Source organism: Hippocampus zosterae, chromosome 12, assembly GCF_025434085.1.
Source record: "Hippocampus zosterae strain Florida chromosome 12, ASM2543408v3, whole genome shotgun sequence".
Taxonomy (NCBI): domain Eukaryota; kingdom Metazoa; phylum Chordata; class Actinopteri; order Syngnathiformes; family Syngnathidae; genus Hippocampus; species Hippocampus zosterae.
In genome coordinates, this window is record NC_067462.1 from 14,218,961 (window position 1) to 14,240,221 (window position 21,261).

At 41.6% G+C, this 21,261-nt stretch overlaps 2 protein-coding genes across 3 annotated transcripts; both read right to left on the bottom strand.

The window, feature by feature from the left end:
* Positions 1–2,809: 2,809 nt before the first annotated feature.
* Positions 2,810–7,527, bottom strand: gpr18 (G protein-coupled receptor 18). 2 transcript variants are annotated; one of them, XM_052082496.1, is made up of 2 exons: positions 6,569–7,527; positions 2,810–4,778 (listed from the first exon to the last, which is right to left on the bottom strand). In XM_052082496.1, exons 1-2 carry the CDS (start codon positions 6,644–6,646, stop codon positions 3,780–3,782), a joined length of 1,077 nt encoding a protein of 358 aa, XP_051938456.1. In that variant the 5' UTR covers positions 6,647–7,527; the 3' UTR covers positions 2,810–3,779. The 2 variants fall into 2 exon arrangements, with proteins under 2 accessions (XP_051938456.1, XP_051938457.1); XM_052082497.1 differs by having other exon boundaries at positions 2,810–4,781; positions 6,569–6,653.
* Positions 7,528–9,464: 1,937 nt separating this feature from the next.
* On the bottom strand, positions 9,465–13,164 carry gpr183a (G protein-coupled receptor 183a). The gene is made up of 2 exons (XM_052082495.1): positions 13,006–13,164; positions 9,465–12,031 (listed from the first exon to the last, which is right to left on the bottom strand). The coding sequence occupies exons 1-2, from the start codon at positions 13,048–13,050 to the stop codon at positions 10,889–10,891; spliced, it is 1,188 nt and encodes a 395-aa protein (XP_051938455.1). The 5' UTR covers positions 13,051–13,164; the 3' UTR covers positions 9,465–10,888.
* Positions 13,165–21,261: the final 8,097 nt, after the last annotated feature.

Sequence of the window (21,261 nt, forward strand, 5' to 3'; positions counted from 1 at the left end):
ACATTGGACAAAACAGACTGCACGAAAAGCAATGTCAGATAAAAGCTTGTGGTTGGGGTTGGGGCATATCTGTGTCACAATGTCAGGTTGATCAACCATCTGAGGTGTGACAAAGAGTTTCAAGGCCCAACCTACTGGCATTAATGTATAAATGCAATAACTGTCCTTGATACGCCCATTTCCCTCCATCGTTGTGAGTGCTGTTTATGATTATGACGAATGAAGTGTCTAGATGTCAAAAAACACACCCATTTTTGCAAGTGTATATGCTGGTAACTTATGATTTTGGTCAGGGTTTCCGGATAGAATTGACAAAAAGTTTTATTTCCCCCCAAAAATAGGCCGCAAGACCGAGAAAGTACTCTGGTAAAGCATCAGGAAAATGAAACAACCCAAAACGCTTGGAAAAGGCAAGAACAATATATTAACGGATATAGCTTGTCAATAAATACACACGCAAAATGTGTATGATGCAAAAAAATGTGAAAAATACAACAAAATACTACTTTCAAATGTAAGTGCAAAAAAACATAGCGAGGTAAAAAAAACGACGAGCATCAAACATGGAACGTCTAGAACACGTGTCAAACTCCGGTCCTTGAGGGCTGTTGTCCCGCATGTTTTCCATGTCTCCCTGCTGCATCACAACTAATTCAAATGATCAGGATCATTATCAGTCTCCTATAGAACTCGCTGATGAGCTGATCATTTGGATCAGGTGTGTTGTAGCAAGAAGAGAAGGAAAACATGTCGGACTTCAGCCTTCAAGGACCGGACTTTGACACCTATGGTCTAGAATGGGGGTAGGGATCTCCAGTTCCTCAAGAGCCATATCCTGCCTGTTTTAGGTCCTTCCCTACTCCAACACACCTGATCCAATTGTTCAGGCCTCGACAGAGCTTGCCGATGAGCCGATTATTTGAAGCAGCTGTATTGGAGTAGGGAGGGACCTAAAACAGGCAGGATGTGGCTCTCGAAGAACCGGAGTTCCCTACCCCTGGTCGAGAAGAATTCAATACTTGGTGGCAGAGCCGTGAGCAAGATGAATTATCCAACAGGGACATGACAACTTGGAAGTCCTTAAATAGTCCGCTGATTAAGAGCAGGTGTGCACGCTGGAGGGAAGCCCTTCCTCTGCCACCTGCTGGATACACACAAGAACAGACCCATGACAATTTTAGTGGACCTGAAACCAACCCCCTAAAGGTTATTCATTCGAACACCCTAGACAGGTTGGCCCCCAGTATTGGTTTTATGGATTGACACAAAATTCCGTGACACGTTTATCAACACTGGAAGCACACAATTGTTTGAATGAACCATGCGCATGGTATCAGCTCTTTCTTGCGTCTGCCCTCTGATGCGAGTGACACATGGCATCAAAGTTTGATGATCAGTTTGAGAATTTGCTGTGGAAAAAATGGGCCCATTAGTCGTGGCTTTCAGCTTTTTTTGGGGGGTGTGGTGGGTTTTTGGTGGAGTCTGATGCCTAACAGGTGGGAGGGATAGATGATCCTCAGACGCTTCATGTCACCTTTGACCACTTCGTTATAAATCTGCTCGTCGTTCATCAGGCAGTAAACCCATCATTATGCGCTCCCCTGAATTCTTTGTGTTAAAGACTGATCACTTGCAGGTTTTCTTTTCATTAAACAATGTAAATCTATCAGTATGGACAATTTTTAACCATGCTCGACAGTGAGTGTCTTATTGTGTTACAATCATTTTGAGACCGAAAGATTATTATGTAATTATTTATTTTTGCCTGCAGTGTGTTGCGACCACATCCCGATGTAGTCCAATTATCTACTGAGGACTACATCGACCGCAATCTATTGCACGGCATGTGAATGATTTTCCCCACAAGAAAACCATCCAAAGTGTTGCCGTGTTTCTCCAGTCATTGTCTTTTGGCCTCACTGACCTCTCCTGATGATGTTACTGTAAATGCACTTTGAGTGTCTGAATCATTTAACATGCAATCAATAACATGCACGCTGCATCGCTGTTGTGATGGCCGCAGAGGTTAACAATCTCCATTTGTTGTAGTAAAAAAATATATATATATATATATATATATATATATATATATATATATATATATATACGCGCACACATACCAAGCCTTCCACTTTTTCCACTAGGATATGATAAAAAGTTTTTCTTTGTCTTACTGTAGTCAGGCAGATGAGGACTAGCTGTGCTATGCCGCCATCACCTGGCCAATATATTTTTCAACACAATGCTTGCTGTGAGTGTGACCCATTTCATTTTACGTGCAGATCGTTTTTATTTTATCGGGATTATTCATATTTGCAATAGGCATTATTATTATTATCATCACCTTTAAATCACTTTATAAATATGTATTTACAATATACAATCCATACAGTGCAGGGATGGTATGCATGCTGACAGCATGCAGAAAGCATCTAAGCATGCGACTGTATGTAGTCGCTCTCCACTTTATGTGTGCTAATATGTGTGCGTTCTCACATTGTTTGAGACACAAACTGTCACCGAAAGTTGACTTGCACAACCAGTTATCATGTAAACAAAATGCTGGTTCCGGTTCATCCTGAAAATTGAGCCCATTATTCACTCAACATCATATGAGGATCAAGATGGATCGGCACTCGCTTCTTGCTCCTGCAGTTGGAAGTCACTTAGTGTAAGTCACAAGAGTTGTGCTTTGCCCCTGCTCGTTCAAGCAGAGACAGAGCCATGATTGGCCCAGCTGCATATTGAGTGGGACATACTTGCATGGGGCCCACTGCTCAAAACAGGCCGATTTCAGTAAGGCAGTCAATAGGGTGTGTAAAGAGCTTTTAATCCCACTTTGATGTAAAGACACGTTGCAACTGTTATAAAATGGGGGACTTGAAAATTTCTACAATGTCTCTTTTATTTGAGGAATTTATTTGTCCCGCAACCCTCATGAAACTAACCGGATCAGATCACGTATGGATGGAATTGATTTGTCATAAGTGGATGCTGCACCCTGTCTTAGGTAGACAACATTAGAGGAAATACAGTACTTAAGTTTCCAGCCGAATGATAACATTAACAAACCCAAAAGTACATGACCAAAAAAAGAAGTTTAATAGAATCGACTTACTGGAGATTTTACATGTTTACATGTAAATTATAGAACTCGCCAAGATGTTACTTGAGGCTATATCTTAATGATTGGGAGCCTTATTTTCACCTTCATGCGCACAGTGAAATTGAAAAAAAAAAACGGAACTGTTGTTTGTGTGTAAAGATATTCTGAAATCTCTTGGGTGGCTCCATCAGTTCAGCACACAGATGTTTTCACCACAATAGGAGCACGCACGCACACCATGAGTGTAAATTACATGCCGGAATCTCCTACCGCTTGTTTTTATGTGTCTGACGTATGCAGTCATACCTTTTCTATGCCACCTGTTCTCATTCGGGTCATGAGTAAGCTGAAGCTATGTATTAGGGGCAAGAGGTGGGGTAAGTTGGCAACTAGTATGGACAAAAAAAAAAGACAACACACAATATACACTCACAATCACCAATCATACCTATGGACAATTTAGAGTCTTCAATGAACGTGTCATGCATATTTTTGAAGTGTGGGAGAGGTTGCAGGAGTACCCAGAAAAAAAACTCACACGGATGAGAAAATTCAAGCATCACAGAGGAAGCTTGGAGTTGAGTTCGAACCTGAACCTCAGAACTGTGAATCTGACATGCTGACCACTTGCTGCCCTGTCTCATATATTGCGTCATCTTTTCATTTCATTGTTTCAAATCATGGCACTTGTCACATTGCTCATGGATCGCATGCTGCTCCTATGTCTGCTCTTTCTCCGGACACTTCGCTGGTAGTTACGGTACAGGATGACACTAAAAACCCTCTCCTGGAACTCTTTGGAGACAATGTAGTAGAGAATGATGTCCAAAATGTTACTCGAGTTCATGAGGAAGGTAGAGAACACGGCACATGTCCTGAAGGCCTCATTTTTGTCCAAACCTAGTAAATGGAGCAGCAAGCATAAGTGAAAGGGTACAAAACACACCAGAACCTGCACGATGAGCGTTATGATGATGCGGATGGACTTCTGTTTCACTTCGGGTTTGAGCTTGGAGGCGCGCCCACGGATCAGGTTCTCCACAATGACCACGTTGCAGCCAATCATGATGCAGATGGGAAGCAGGAAGAAGAACGCGATCCGTGTGAAATTGACAGGATCGTTGTGGCGCAGATAGATAAAGTCCACCATTTTGAGGCAGGTGGTGAAGTTGGCGACGGCATCAGGATCGTCCGCTGAGAAGAGTAAGGATGCGGTGGCGGCCAGGGTCATGAGCCAGGCCCCAAGGCATGCCACCACCGTTTTGGGGACATTTCGTAGCTCCTTGCTTTGCTTGGGCTGCACAATGGCCATGTAGCGATCAGCGCTGATCAGACCAAAGAGCCATAGGGCAATGCAGGGGTAAAAGACATTGAGAGTGGCACTGACACGGCAGAAAAGGTTGCCGAAGGGCCAGAAGTCCCTTTGGAGGTAGACCATGCGGAAGGGGAGCATCAGGATGAAGGTGAGATCCACTAGTGCCACGTTGATCATGTAGATGGTGACGGAGCTCCTCCTCTTGGTGGTCAGGGCAAACACCCACAAAGCTGTCATGTTGACGATGACTCCGATGATGAAAAGAAAGCTGTAGAAGACCAGGCCAAATGTACGATGCTCAGCTGGAAGCCAAGTGTGGGAAGAGTTTGGAAGTAGTGTCATCCTGAAGATTGTATTCTACTGGGAAAGTAAAAAAAAAAAAAAAAATGATAATAATACAACACACAATAATTTAGGCATGATTGGTACTTCCCATGGCGGGTAGTCCAGTGGTTAGCACGTCGGCTACACAGTGCAGAGGTACGGGGTTCGATTCCAGCTTCGGCCTCCCTGTGTGGAGTTTGCATGTTCTCCCCGGGCCTGCGTGGGTTTTCTCCGGGTGCTCCGGTTTCTTCCCACATTCCAAAAACATGCATGGCAGGCTGATTGAACACTCTAAATTGTCCCTAGGTGTGAGTGTGAGCGTGGATGGTTGTTCGTCTCTGTGTGCCCTGCGATTGGCTGGCAACCAATTCAGGGTGTCCCCCGCCTGCTGCCCGAAGACGGCTGGGATAGGCTCCAGCACCCCCCGCGACCCTAGTGAGGATCAAGCGGCTCGGAAGATGAATGAATGGTACTTCCCATTTTCATTTGGCAAATGACAAATTAAAACAGGGATTTCTTTGTCAAAGGGCCCCTATTTTCGTTCGCAGAATAAGTCTAGCAGTCTAGCTTGGGTGGTGTTTCCACATTTTTGGTCTTTTCAACTGCAAGATCTCCCCTTGCAGATTTTGTAGTCGGACGCGCATTTCACGTGGGCAATTGTAGGACCGTGAATCTGTGTATTGGGCCAACGGCCTCTATTTAATTTGTGTAACACAGAAGACTGATGATGAGATTTAGTAAAGCTCCGCCTGTTAGAAGTTAGTTGGGACCATGACTACATTCCATCAAATGATCCTTCAGCAATATTACGTCAAGGACTAAAATGTTGGAAGCATTAGTTATTATTACCTTCATACGTCACGTCTGATATTTCAGATATGCTTTCATTGCTTTTTGTCTGTTTGATGTGCTACAATGTTTTACGAGACTAGATACAGCAATAGACATGGGGCCAATCACTTCAACTTCACCATTATTTTCTTTCCCTTGTGCCTATCCCAGTTGAATTTGGGCGGAAGGCAACTACACCCTGAACAGGTCGCCAGTCAGTCGCAGGGCACATTTAAGACAAATGACCATTCACACCCACATGCACACTGTCACTGAGTGGGCACCGATCCCATGTCTGTCGAGTGTACCACTACACTTTCAGCGACTACACTCTCCCAAAAAAAGTCCACATATAATTAAATGGGGTTTTCCACTCTCAAAACAGGAAGACTTTCTGCTCCTCAAGTCCACATGAAACCGAAAGTTTATTTCAATAAAATATTGTCTGCTACATCACATGGAAACAGTGCATCATTAGTGCATAAATATGGAACAAAGGAATGACAATGTGAGTGGACTATTTTATATTCATGTCATAAATTCACAAAACTCTCTTCTTGTCTGCATACTGTATACTGTTAAATAGAATAAATAAAAAGCATTAAATCTTCTCATAGCTTCAGATGTGAAGTGGTGTCGTGGAGCAAAATGTGGAAGTGCGATTACTGTATCATTTCTCTGTAACCTGTTGGGCCTTAGGAAATCATGTGATCGCATCAGTGTACAGTAATATTACACTGTAATGTCGACTGTGATGTAATGCACTGACAGTACTTTTTCTTATGAGATAACACACCACTACAAAGCCCAAAAGGTTGTATGCCATAAAAGTTGAAATTATTACACGACACAATGTAAAATTGACTTAAAACAACTCTATATAAAATTGAGCTAACACCTTAAATAAATAAATAAATAAATAAATACAATTAAAAACACCAATCTGTACTCTTTCTACTCGCCACAAGTTATCACATAATGATGCAACTTACCACAACAAGCACCGAAATGCTCTGTTGCACCAGTGAGCATCCGGGAGGCAAAATAAGGAAGTCTGACTTTTTGAACATCACTTCCTGTGCATGCACTTTCTCCCTCTATGGTGTTTGATGTCACTGTTCACAATTACGCCCCCTTAAAGAAAATGATGCACCATTAGAAGCAGGGGCACTCCGCTTGGCAGTCAGAGCGATGGCAGATTTAGGGCAAGTTATTGATTGGAAAAGTGGGGTCTGTCACAGCACATTAGCTCTCGAGGGAGTCATCCGCAGCAGGTTGCTGGCGAGAAGCATCTGCTGCAGCAGAGAAGTAATTAAAAACAGGATGTTCAGGCAGTTGCCGTATAAACAAGAAATAAGATGGCTGTAATAGACACTTCACGCGGGTGCTGCAAAATGTTGTTGCTGTTTTGTTTTGTTTTCAAACACAGTGGCAACTTAATGCATAGAAAGCGTACCGGGGTGAAACGTCACGGTCTTCCCAATGAATGCATATTGATGTGTATTGCTCATAGAAATGTGTACCGAAACCTAAACTCGTTCCAGCACTTAGACTGGGGTAGTGATGAATTTCCCACCAAGACATGGAGGCAGGAGGTGTGGCCACGATTAAAATTTTTGGTGGGCGTTTTGCAAATCATGATTTATTTCCCGATTTTTCCAAAACAAATGGTTAAAATTGAAAATGCTAGGTAGTATCATTTGCCAGATAAATTAATAAAATTAAAATAAAAAAACAGAACTACATAAATTGAGCTTGTTATTGACAAATACAGTAGACCATCATGGCCAGATGATCCCTTTTACAAACCTTCTTACACCATGTGGTCCATTTAACATAAGAAGAAAAATACCATTGGTTTATTTATCAGTGCTCAATAAGGGCACCCAGAAAACGGGTGAGTAGTGACAGTCGTTACCTGAGCTGTTAGGCACTGCAATGTTATTTTCAGTCGAAAGCAAAATGGCCGCCATCTGAGACGGATCAAAACAGGTGTCCCCCCCCCCCCCCCCACCGCTGCATTCACATTACACAAATGCAAAATTAATCAAAATACTATTTATAGACCTGTCTGGGAGACTATAAAATACATAATATTGTCAAGAAAATTTTGACTTGACTTCCCATTTTCAATGCTCAATCATCTGAAATCTCAAGCAATACTCTAAGGACTGAATGTTTGTGCTTTTCCCCTAAAATGTTGGTTAAATTCGGAAATGTACGACGTCCGGTGCCCACACAGATGTTCTGCACTCAGCTTGTTTTGATGCTGCAGCTTCATTTAAATGTCTGCATATTTTCAGCACCCTTGTTATTTATACGGGAGCGCCTCATTTTCATTCCTAATTATCTATCGACTTGTCCCCTCGATGAGTCTTAAAAAGGTCCCAAGCAGATGGTACTTTGTGTTCACTGCAATATGTTGTTATGACAACAGCCTGTCTGCACTTGCTGTTTTTTTTAAATCCCTTTGATACTTGTCATGCGGTTGTTTTAGTAAGTCCTCCACTTCATAAATAAATTCTGCATAGGTTCTGTACAGGTTTATCACTTTTTTTCACCATTTTATCACTGTTCCACTATGTCTGTTTACAAAATATGTTATTTTGCCTAATACAATGGCCAAGATGATTTGCGCCCACCGTGAAATTTTCTCCAAACGGAGGTATATACTCCCATCTAGAGGCTCAAAGTAGTTACTGCAATGCAACCAGCAAAACAAAAAACAAAAAAAAAACATGCTGAATAATAAAAACGTTACTGCGAACATATTATATATAAACTGTATAGATGTATGTATTGGTATTACGGTATCATATAGATAAATATATTTTGTGATGCTCTGTGTCTAATATTGATCAGATGAACTGTCAATTATTACAAAACGTAAATGTTTTTTTAAACCAAACGGCATGGCAAAAGGATGTAATACTCATATTTGTGTTAAAATATAATTGTAACCTTTGAACACAATGTATATTAACTATATACATTTTCTATATTAATATGTATGATAAAATTAATATGTAACCATATGTGTATACCATAATTATAATTATATTAATGTAGGTGTTTTATTTGCTCTTTGTTAAACTAATTTTGATCATCATAATCATCATTTAAACATTGTGACATAATGATTGTATGTGTTACGAATTATAATTGTTATATTGATTGACTGAAAGTATTTCCTGCTCTGTATTTGATATTGATTTGATATTTGATATATTTCCTACCGACTGCTGTCAGGCTGATGAATAAAAAATAACAATCATAATAATAATAATAATTATGTGAAAGAAAATTGTAAATAGTACTGAGATTTATCCATTGTGTTCATATTGTATTTAATTGAAAGATGTTTGTTGTTGTTTTTTTTTCTTTCTCCTTTCTTCTTTCTACATACATTCTTGCTGCTGGAGGCTGTAAATTTCCCCAGTGTGGGACGAATAAAGGATATCTTATCTTATCTTATCTTATCTTATCTTATCTTATCTTATCTTATCTTATCTTATCTTATCTTATTAAGATTGTGACATTTTGATCAATTTAAAATTAAAATTAGCTGGGATAACCCCAAACTCAACAGTGACCGTAATCAAGAAGAGTCATATTCCCTCCCTTTTTGCGGCTGATATCGAGTGAAATGTATGTCAATAATGCTTGGTACAAAATATGTGCATTGGGAAGAAGCAGAGTTGTTGCTGAAAAAGTAGATCCTGTGCAGATCAACAGGATAAACACTGGGACATCCCTCAGCACTCCTCATGGCTTACGTGACCTTGACCGAGCCAGAACGTTGAAAATGTCCCCTGGAGGACCCAGCTGCGGCTTCCCAACTCTTGTTTGTGTGATATTGCTCACCACAAGTACAGTATTCCATTCATGTGAGTGAAACAGACAGATATTTTTATTTTGAAACTTGTAAATTGCATGCTCCATATCTTCTGTCATACATGAGGACCTGAATATGCCCAATATGCAGTCCGATTGGAATCAAGTAACACATTGCTCAATGCAACATCATTATTTGACTCACTTGCCTTTCGTCACATAATGTGGACATTTTTAGGTCACTTTCAAAACCAGACAATCTGTAATTCTTTGGTTATTACAGATCAGAATTCTGATTTGTACTCTAATTTTGTTCATTTTATGTGCTGTCTCTACCAAAACTAATACAGGTCTGATATGGTTAACGCAGTAGGGCCATCACCTAACCAAAGGAAAACAGAAAGCTTTTGATTTTAAAAATTCATAGATTTTCTTTTTTTTTTTTTTAAAGAATAATCGGAATATGCCTTGTAAATCCCAGAGAATGACATCTTCATCATTTATTTTGGGAAATTACTCCAAAACCATTTTCACTGACATTGGATAGTCATCCTTTGATTTCGCATGAAAGTTTGTGAAACCACTTATTTTCAGTTCACCACAGCAAGTATGCATAAACAGAATATTTTGAATTATATTCTCCATGCCAACACCTGCAGTGAAATTACATCATTTTTAACCACAGCCACTTTCTGAATGAGAAACCTCATCTGGGACAGGAACAACAACTGTAAATCTGTTTGAAAATAACAAATTTAAAAATCGAGGATGTACAGAAAATGTGGTTGATTTGAGAAAATTGATTAATCTTGTCTCAAGGCAATTTAAATCGATGAAAATATATCACCATCACCTGGGTTGCTTTCCTCCGTGTTTTGTACACCAGCTGTTACATAAACCTCTGATGTTGTCTTCTTCGCCACTAAGTGAAGTGCATTTTTCCCCTCCATTTGTTTGCTGCAATGGAGTGCTCTGGACCGTAGAAGCTGAAAGTCTATTCTCAGTAACGGTAAATAAAATGCTAATTCCAGTCATTCAGTGATGTAAATTTGATGATGGTTTAAGTGGATAAACCATTTCATCATTGGCATGCCCTTGACAGCCTCAGATTTGTTGTATTTATTTATTTAAGATTCTTCAAAACACCCTGTATATGTCGAAAAAAAACCCTCAGTCTCTTATAAGTGACTTCTGGAAATCACAGCTAAATAGAACAAAAATGAAGTAGTTTCAGGCAAAGCAGGAAGGCTCAAGTCTAGGTTCATAGCCTGAAATTGGTCAATGTTCGTACAATCTAGTTGGTGTCATTGCCAACCATTTCACTGGGAAGTTCTTGAGAGGTAAACGTTCAAAGTTCTTTTAGAAACCAGATGGTCCAACAGATGGTGCCTGTGATGACCTTTGAAACGCTCCTGGTGGACATCGGACCTCTGTCGCCCGAAAAGTCTTTGCTTCGGTCCCTCCACTATTCTTCTTGTTTACACATAGAGCTGCGATCTCCTCTCCATCAGCTTCTTGTTGCCTGAGCCAACAGCAGAACTGCTGAGCTGAATGTTGTTGCCATCAATATTGTCCTTGCAGGAGATTTCGGGCAAAGCTCTGGCACCGCTGGAGATGGACATGCTAACCTCAAGCTTAAGCAGCTTCAGGAGCTTCCTCTTGTAACCTTTGCATGCGAAGAAGTAGACAAAGGGGTCCAAGCAGGCATTGAGGTTCATCAGACACACCGTGATGTGCAGCGACACCTGGAAGGCAGTCAGGTCGGTGCAGTCCAGGCGGGACACGAGCTTGCGGATCATGTACTGCAGGATGTTGATGTGATAAGGACTGTAGCAGACCACAAAGACCAGCGACACGCAGCAGATGACGCCGATGGCCTTGCGGCTGCGTCCAGACTTTTCCGTGAGGTGGTTGGTCTTCGCTGTGGAGTGGAGTTTGGAACAGAGGATGGAGTAGCACAACAGGATGGTGATTAGGGGGATGACGTAACCGAGGAAGACTCCGCCAATGAGGATGTTTGCGATGTGGTGTATTTTCTCGAAATTAGGGTATTCCATGCAGGTGATGAAGCCGCCCGGTTCGACATTGGTCATTGCCATGCCAAGGAGTGGGAGTGTCTGCACCAGGACCAGCAGCCACACTCCGACACAGATGTAGCGCACGTTGCTAACATTGCGCAGCCGGGAAAAGCGCAGGGGGAGGACGACTGCGATGAAACGGTCGATGCTCAGGCAGGTCATGAAGTTGACGCCGGCATAGGTGTTGATGTAGAAGATGAGGCCTGAGATTTTGCACAAAGTCTCCCCCAAGGCCCAGTGGAAACCCAGCGCATAGTATGTGATCCTCACAGGAAGTGACAGTGTGAAGAGGATGTCCGAAATCACCAAGTTGAGTGAGTACAAGGTGGTGGAGTTCATCTTTTTCAGGTTGGGGCGGATGACGTGTAGCGCCAGGGCATTGCCCAGCAGACCCATGAGGAAGACCGCGCAATAGACGAGTGGCATTAAGACTCGGGCGTAGCTCCTGTGGTCATACAAGGTGTCGCAGGTGGAGCCGTTGTCAGTGGACTGGTGGTCACCGATCACGGGAGAATGGGTGGAACCCATCTTGGTGTTCTGATTCTTTGAAAATGAAACAGAATAAAACGGTGTTGGTTAAAGGTCAAAATATTTGTGTCTTGTAAAACCACAAGGTCACACATGATCTGAAGAGGAGGAGGAAATCCGGCTAATTATTGCTCCTTTGCGTGACTCAGGCTAGCTTCCTTAACTCATTCACTCCCAAAGACGTTTTTAAACGTCTTTTCAGACTTACTAGGTACTGTAAGTACTCATTAAGTTACTGAATGAGTTAAATGCTTATTTTTTGTGACATGACAATTGTTGTTGGACTGTAACATTTCAACAAAATTAAAGAAAACCCATCCAGCCGTTTGTTGACAAATGACCAGTCACGCCATCTTCAGTAAATCTACCGTGCTGTTTTTGGAATGTGGGAGGAAGCTGGAGTACTTGGCAAAAAGATGTCAAGCATGGCACAGCAACTCCATACAAGAAAATCGGATTGCACACACCCACGCACACAACATTTAGCCACTTATTCCAATTCTTTGTCGACTTTATGCTCACTGGAAATGTAATCCATATTGTTGGCTGTGAAAGTTGCTCACCGGAAGCCCATGAACAATATCGATAGCCCTTCAACGTAGTGTCAGAATGTTGGTGCACTTGTGCAGCAAAGAAAATGGAAAAAAACTCGCCTTGCACACGAGCAAGCGACCTTGCCCACTTGCTGTTTGTTTTTGTTGCCTGGCACACTGAAAGCAATCTATTGTAGAAGATGTAATTAACATTTTAACTGTCTAGTTATGAATGATGCCTTTGATATTTTGTGACAAATCACATTTCTCAAACATTTTAATCAATGGCCAAACTGGTGCAAAACTGTCATAATGATAAAAAAAAAATAATAATTTCTTAAACGAGATTTGTACTTAGGTCATTAATCTACCTTCCGTAACTGACTGTGACATACGAGAGACATCTTAAAATGGCATTGTAGGCCTCTTGGTTGAATATCCAAGAAGTGAGCTTACCTCAAAGTTATGCGGTGTCTTCTTTGGCTCCACCGCACATGGCATCAAGTGTTAGACCCAACCAGCCGGCTTCCCTTTTGCATGGCCCTCCTTTAGGCCACATGCACAAAACAAAACATGCTGATTTGCTGCCAGTGACCATGGTGACAAAATATCCTGTTGTTGCACACACCCACGTATTACTACCCACCACCACCCCAACCTATACTTCACTTCCACCCTTCCACTCCACCCTTCCTGTACTCGCCATAATTATTACTAATCATTAAAGGCAGTGAAAAATTAGTAGTTGGTTAAAAAAAGATCCATTGGGGTACTTTTTGGGTAGGAAGTGGTTACAGCTGCGTAAGAGGTGGTGCCACACTACTCAAGTCACTACTCAAAAATCATATTCTCGGTAAAAATGTGTTTCATGTTCCTTGTTAATGATGTGATAACACAAATATATATACACACATATTTTTAGTAGCACCTTCAAAAATAGTTGCCCTTGCAAGGTTAAATGTGCATTTATCACAAATGGGAAAAAAAAGCCCTGATGATTCAATAGAATAAGGCTCCAACACACCCGCGACCCTCCAACACACCCACTCCTTGTGACTCACTAGTGGTACCATTGTTGCCTTTACGCTCCACATTTCTCCAGTTGTTCTTTCAGTCCTTGGTATTTGTCCAGTTTTTCATCTTCTTATTTTGGATGTTCATTCAGGATATCTACATTTACCACGATTTGATTGGATAAACTTTATTGTGAAATGTACTGTATGTGTAACATACAGCACAGATATGATTGCTATCTTCTGATATTTAACAGCCCTCATCACTACGTCAGGCTAGTCGGCGATCATCAGTTTATCAGGCAGGATCTGGAAGTCCCACAGGAGCTTGGCCTGGTTGTTCTCATCCACCTTTGGACGCGTCTTCCGTCTTGACACCGGGACCTCCAGTCCATATTTGGTCCGACTGTTCCAGTATACTATTTTTGTCACCTGGTTTTTGCCACTCCATGTACAGTATACCTTACACGCCGGTGTCTTACACGCTGCTTTGATATGTTGCACCGTCTCTGGGGCCTCTTTGCACACCAGGGGTCCAGCAGGTCGTCCCTGGGGGGGCAGTATCTTGATGCACTCTTGAAGGCTTGTTTTCTCCTGAATTGTACCCATGACACTCATAAGTCCACAGCGCCCCTCTTTCCGCTTTGTGTTCAGCCTTAGGACCCCAGACTTTGGATGGAAGCCTCCGTGCATTGTAATAGCTTTCTTGTCTTTATAGTAGTGGCTTGCATCTCTTCCAGTTGCGTCAGGGCATCTGATAACTGGCACGGCATGTGTGTTAATGGCCCGTTTCTTCTTCTTGCCATTCAGCTGCAGTTCAGGATCTTCCTCACCTTCCTCTGGTATTTGGTCGTAGTTGCCTTTTCGAGATGCCTCCTCATGGTTGCTATTATTATTTCATTGTGGAAAGGAGAGAGCTGTGTTTAATCCAACTGAACAAGTTAATACGCCATCTGAAAAAAAGAGATGTGCCCTGCAAAAACAGGATTTAAATGTTTTACTTGGTTTAAAAGACTGCTCCACTAGCCATATAAAACTTCATAAAACTATAATTTCGGGATAGTTTTGCTCTAATGATAAATAATAAAATATCTATCGATATCTGTAAAGTTGGCAGCATGGTGCTCAACTGGTTCGCACATCTGCCTCACAGTGCAGGGTTCAATTCCCGGCCACGGCCTTTCTGTGTGTGTAATTTTCACATTTTTGCCATGCCTGAGTGGGTTTTCTCTGGGTACTCCGGTTTCCTCCCACATTTAAAAAAAAACATGTATGGTAGGATAACTGAACACTCAAAATTGTTCTTTGGTGTGACTTTCTTTAAAATTGGTCTCAAAACTCATTTGTATTCTTTGGCTTTTGACTAAGCATGAGACATGATTTTTTGAGTTTGACTGTTTTTGTGCTTTCAACTGTCTTTGTTATTACTTTTTTTTATTTTTAGAAATGATATTTGCTTCATGCACAGCACTCTGTATACAGCAGTGGTTGTTTTAAAGTGCTCTATCAATGCAGTTGAGTTGAATTCAGTTGAGAATGTGAGTGTGAATGTTTGTTTGCCCTTGTGTGTCCTGCAATGGTGTGGCATCCAGCTTAGGGTGTATCGCGGCTACTTCTAGAAGACAGCTGGCATCGACTCCAGCATGCCAGCGATGCTTGTGAGGGTAAGTGGATTGGGAAATGATGGATTGATATACAAAGAGAATTTGAATGTGTTGTTTTTCTCCTCCTTAATACATTGCTAAACTATTGGATCGGGACTTGGTAGCGACATAGCCTCAAAATCAGGTGAATTAGACTCAGGTGCAAGAAAATGTAATTGGGACATCCCTGGTCGATGATGAATCATTTGTGTTTTATTTTCTTATATGTCAGCCATCAAATACGTTAAAAGAAGTAGCTGGTTCTTTACACAAGGAAACATGAGCACCGCTGGCCCGTCACTTTCCCGATGGACCTCAAAAAATGAGTTCAGTCACATAATATCAGTATTCTGATCAGAAATTTTTTATGGGTGTGTTCTTTTAAAATGGAAACTCCCTCTGTACATCCCCCATTGTGAATAAATGTTAAAAAAAAGGGAACCTGGAAACAAAACACACCTTGGCAATCACTGAGACACTGTTTTCCCCCAACAAAACACAATAATTTGATCTAATGTTCAAGTGCTTTTGAGCATTTATATAATATTTTGAAGTATGGGTGTACTGTGCAACAACATTACTAGCTGTGATTTTCACATCCATGAGTCACTTCTGTTTCAAATAATATTCATTTTAAAACACACACAAAGGAGGTTATTTGACACCGAATGATGTCCAAACCTTTGCAGGGGGTCGTGCTTTCGCCTGTGAAGCACTTTATTTATTGGCCAGGGGTGTAATAACTTGTCGTCATGCGGTAAAATTATTCATTCCTCTCGGTCCACTCAAATTGTTCCTATCCCCTTCAAAACTGCAGCTGTCACACCAATCCAGAAAAAAAACCTTTCATCTCCTAAATTCTTGAGAAAATTATTGCCTCTCACCTCCACTCCCACCTTACCGACAATAGTCTCTATGAACAATTCCAGTCCGGCTTCCGTCCCATCACAGTACAGAAACAGCCCTCATAAAAATTACAAATGATCTTCTCATGGCAGCAGACTCTGGCTTAATCTTCGTCCTCATCCTCCTTGACCTGAGTGCAGCTTTCGACACCATCTGTCACCCCATCCTCCTTAATAGACTCTCTACCATAGGCATCGCCAACACCGCCCTACGTTGGTTTCACTCTTATCTCACTGGCCGCTCTCAGTTCATCCAACTCAATTCTTTCACTTCACAATCCCTTCCCGTCTCTTCTAGTGTACCCCAGGGTTCAGTCCTGGGTCCCCTCCTTTTTATCATCTACCTTCTCCCTTTGGCAATATTTTTCGCAATTTTGGTATGCACTTTCACTGCTTCGCGGATGACGCCCAGCTCTACCTCTCCAGCAAACCCGACGCCTCCCTCCCATTCTCCTCCCTCTCTCACTGTCTCTCAGAACTCAAGTCTTGGTTCACCCGTAACTTCTTCAAGCTAAACATCAATAAAACAGAACTCCTCCTCGTCGGTACCAAATCTACTCTACACAAAGCCGACAGTTTTTCCCTCACAATCGATAATTCCACTGTATCTCCTTCCCCCCCAGGTTAAGAGCCTGGGTGTTATACTCGACAGCTCACCATCCTTCCACTCCCACATCAACAACATTACCCGGTCCGCATAATTCCACCTCCATAATATCAACCGTCTCAGTTCCTCACTCACTCCTCACACCACTGCTATCCTTGTTGACAGTCTCGTTACCTCTTGTATCGACAATTGCAATTCACTTCTCTTCGGTGTCGATCACAAATTCCTCCATAAACTTCAACTTGTTCAGAATTTAGCAGCTCGGATCATCACGAGAAACCCCCTCCTTCCATCATATCACCCCCCATCCTCTGACAGCTCCACTGGCTCCCTGTCTAACTTAGAATAAATTTCAAAATACTTCTCTATACATTCAAAGCCATCCTTGCCCCCTCCCCCATCTGTCAGATCTTCTTCAAATTTCCATTCCCTCTCGCTCACTCAGGTCGTCATCCTTCCTCCACCTCTCTCTACCCTTTGCCCGTCTCAGTACAATAGGGTGCAGAGCCTTCAGCCGCTCTGTCTCCAAACTTTGGAACTCACTTCCACCCAATATTCGGAATATTGACTCTCTTCCCACATTCAAAACCCAGCTCAAAACCCACCTATTCAGACTTGCATAATCACCTTAAATCGTTCTCTTCTTTTTCTTTATAATTTTATCTGTGGTTTTATTATTTATTATTCAAGTGTCCTTGAGTGCTGTGAAAGGCGCTTTCAAATAAAATGTATTATTATTACAAGAAGTCAAGCTTAGTTATTGTCATGCTTTTTCGCTCAATCAATTTCAACAGAGGGTTACAAACGCTCTTTCAACATCACTTATAATGATTGAAGTTGAAGTGTTTATGTATTTAGCAATGGTTGTTAAAATGTTGACTTTTTTGCTACAGTTCTTGCATTGTTTTATTTTTTTAAAATACCTTTTGCAGGGGTACCTATAAACTAATTAGTTAGTATGAGGGTTTTATTTTTTTAATAACCCCAGGTGCCATCCGGGCCAAAATCAAGATAATCTGACATAGTACAATTTGGGAAATGGGAGGGACTGTTTTGTTAAGCCCTTACAAATGTAGACGGACTATTCTCTGCGCTAATGAGTGCAGCAGTCGTTTGTTCAAAACAAGTCCGGCGGAGAGGCAGAGGAAGTGCTTCGACTTCCTCATGGCCGAGACGTGAGCTTGTGACTCACAGGGGGCCTCTCCGACGGTCATGCCCCTCGCTGACTTGCCGCGCATGGCCCGCTGTGCCGCCTGCGCTATTTTTACCAAACAATGCCAGAGGAAAAGTCACCAACTATGTTCTCACACTGCTCCCGCCTTTCGCTTTTTCAACACGCAACAAGTTATGTTCGTGATGACAAATTGAATGGGAGGACATTCCTCGGAGCATTTTATGCTCATTTTTACTGTGCCCATCCTGTATGCAATAAAGGAAGTTGTGAGAGAGACACTTGTCAAAGGAAATCCTCTGTCGAAATCTATTCATATTAATGCATCTTTTTTTCCCACAGATGCTCTCATCTGTGCAAAATCGCTGATCGGGTATAATGTCATGCTTTAAGGTCAAGGTCATCTTTATTGTCAATTATGCTTTATGTATGACATGCAGTATAGATGAAGTTTCTTCCTCTCAATCCTCAGTGCAAATATGCATGCGAACATGCTATGCATTAAACACACACAGCTAAGAAAATATAGCAGCTATCCTGTATGAAAAAGACACAATATGACCAGTATAAACAGTATAGATGATATAAACAATATAAACAGCATAAACAATGGCACTTAATCAATCACCGCATGATTGATTGGACCCGTCAAAGACATTACGGCAAACACAACCTCGTTCAAATTTAGCACAGCTGAACACCGAACATGGACAATTGTGGCATTTGAGTCCTAGCTGTAAAAAGAAAAATTGAAGGAATCCATTGCACATTTCGGGTGAGGAGTCTGAGTAAATAGGCTGAGGGGTATACAGTAAGTACAGAATCAATAGTTCTAAATAATACATGTGGGTTTTGGCGCTTAGCCTGAATAAGGTTTGATAAATGTTCTCTTTTGATCTCTCTAACTGTGATCTGATAGTTACATCAGCAGTCGTTCCAGATTTGACATGAGACCCGCAGCTTATCTTTCTTTCCACTTAGGTTCGGCTTTACGGAGCTTTTGCTTAGCTACGCAAGTTCTGTCGCTATACTAAGGCTCGGGTGTAGGTTTTGACAGCACAGTTTTTAATGGAGCTACCAAATCCCATATACCTTGGCAGGATGAGTTGAACCAATTCACTAGCTTTGAAGCAAATTTCTTTGAAGTAGGTGGTGCTGTCCCCATGCTTTACCGCCCTTCTAAATCCATACAATTAGGACTTTTAAAAATGACTTTTCAAATCTTGATCATGTGCGTCTGAAAGGAACCTCGTGATCTCTTTTTGCTATTAACGACATCACACTGGCATTGGTGAGTGCAGTGCACAGATAAACAAGTGTGACACCAAGCTGATTTGTTCAGCATGCGGTTGAGATAAGATTGCAGTATTTGCACCGGAAACAACTGTGGCTTGCTCCTTGCTTCGAACAAAACGACACCTCAAAACTCCCAGCAGACTGGTGGGAATTTGTATTAATCCCTCAAATGAATTAAAATGGAAAAGAAAAACAAAGCAATAAATATCTTATGTTGAACACAAAAATCTGTTAATTAGCCACCAAAACTAGATTGATTTATTTTACAATTTAATGAGATCATAAACAAGAACTGCTCCAAAAATTCAATCTTTGTAAAAGCAAATTAATGTTGATTTATGTTGGGGTTTTTTTGTTTGTTTGCTTTTTTTAATGTCAACACAATATGCTGATCGGCATCATTTTGCTGTGGTTAACCGCGCTGTGTCATTCTGAATGGTAGTTCTCGTATTTTTATCTCACTATTAAACGTGGTGAGCAAAATAGTGGAAATCTGCCACAATACGAAACATTGTTAGATCAATCCTTCTGTGACGTGTCAATCAAACACACTGGAATTGCTCTGATCTCGAAAGATTTTGTGTAAATTGGAAATAGGAATAATCTTTCTGGGGTTTAACCTGATACGTCGGCAACTAGTTTTGTTGGGAATTGCAGATGAATTACTTTGCACTGTCAATGTCACGGCAAATCAAAAATAGCATGTCATGCCCAATGAGCTTTCACAATAAAACTAACATTTCAAAGTACAAAGTGAGATCCAACTCTCCACCGCCAAGCTGTATCTACACAGCATATAGAATATATTTTATTTTATAATAATACTTTATTAATAGTTTCATATGTATGTGGCTAAAAAGCAAAGTGTGAAGAGGCTCTGTTGCCAAAGTGCAGTCAATGAATGGGGTGATTGATTATTGATAACTATTGCCTATCAAATATCCACGCTCTCTCTATTTCTTATTTAGTTTCCTCTCTGAATATCATTATAACATACTGTAAGTGCAGCAGCCCGGGCAATCTGCTTTCTCCTTGATAATCATGCCATGTTGTTTGCTGTGCAATAAAAAACAGATGTGGCACCTCAAAATGTTTGCTAACAACAATTAAACAAACGCAAATAAAATACTTTGTTGAGATACTGTGCAGTTCTGGCATCGCTGGACTTTTTGCGAATGCCGCCTGTCAAATCTGCCTGCTCACGAGCCTCTGAAGAAGTCGAATGCTGATCACCGAAATTGCACAAGGTCTGAAGAAAGTGGTTGTGGTGTCGGGAGGCAAAATAACAAGGCCAGAGTGTAGCCAAACACTGTTTTGTCTCAACAGGCTCTCAACTGCACAAGACTAGTTCATACAATTCACGATAGTCGCCATTATAGAACTGCTCTCCCTCCTTTTTCATCTTGACAGTATTTTTACAGCAGCACTTCCACCTCGTGTATAGTCAGAGACCATAACAGAAGTGATTGGCGTTTCTGAGACAAACACCATCCACATTCGTCAGTCATTTGTCCAAGCTACGCAGAGCCGTAACATAAAGATGAAAGAGCCGTGGGTTGCCGACCCCACTATGTGCTCTACACTTGACTGTGAACAAGTCCAAAGTCTTCTGGAACAGATTCCTTGTCACCCACGACTCGATGAAGACAAGTGGTACAAAAAAGTGATAAATACATCAATAATGGTAAAGACAAAAGTTCCTCTTGGAGATGGAAGCAATATTTGGCAAAACAGTGCCATCGTCTGGCTAGAGGAGGTGTTGCAGCTTTGTTTGACATTCACATGCTTAGTGAGAGCTGCAAGCAACTTACAGTTAATAATATTCATTCATTCATTCATCTTCCGAGCCGCTTGATCCTCACGAGGGTCGCGGGGGGTGCTGGAGCCTATCCCAGCCGTCTTCGGGCAGTAGGCAGGGGACACCCTGAATCGGATGCCAGCCAATCGCAGGGCACACAGAAACGAACAACCATCCGCACTCACACTCACACCTAGGGACAATTTAGAGCGTCCAATAGCCTGCTATGCATGTTTTTGGAATGTGGGAGGAAACCGGAGCACCCGGAGAAAACCCACG

Excerpts from the sequence above, each read along its gene's own strand:
- gpr18 (XM_052082496.1), bottom strand. The coding sequence starts at position 6,646 with ATGTTCAAAAAGTCAGACTTCCTTATTTTGCCTCCCGGATGCTCACTG. Across the intron at positions 4,779-6,568 it reads GCATTTCGGTGCTTGTTGTG|AATACAATCTTCAGGATGAC; the intron begins GTAAGTTGCATC and ends CTTTCCCAGTAG.
- gpr183a (XM_052082495.1), bottom strand. The coding sequence starts at position 13,050 with ATGCCATGTGCGGTGGAGCCAAAGAAGACACCGCATAACTTTGAG. Across the intron at positions 12,032-13,005 it reads AGACACCGCATAACTTTGAG|AATCAGAACACCAAGATGGG; the intron begins GTAAGCTCACTT and ends TCATTTTCAAAG.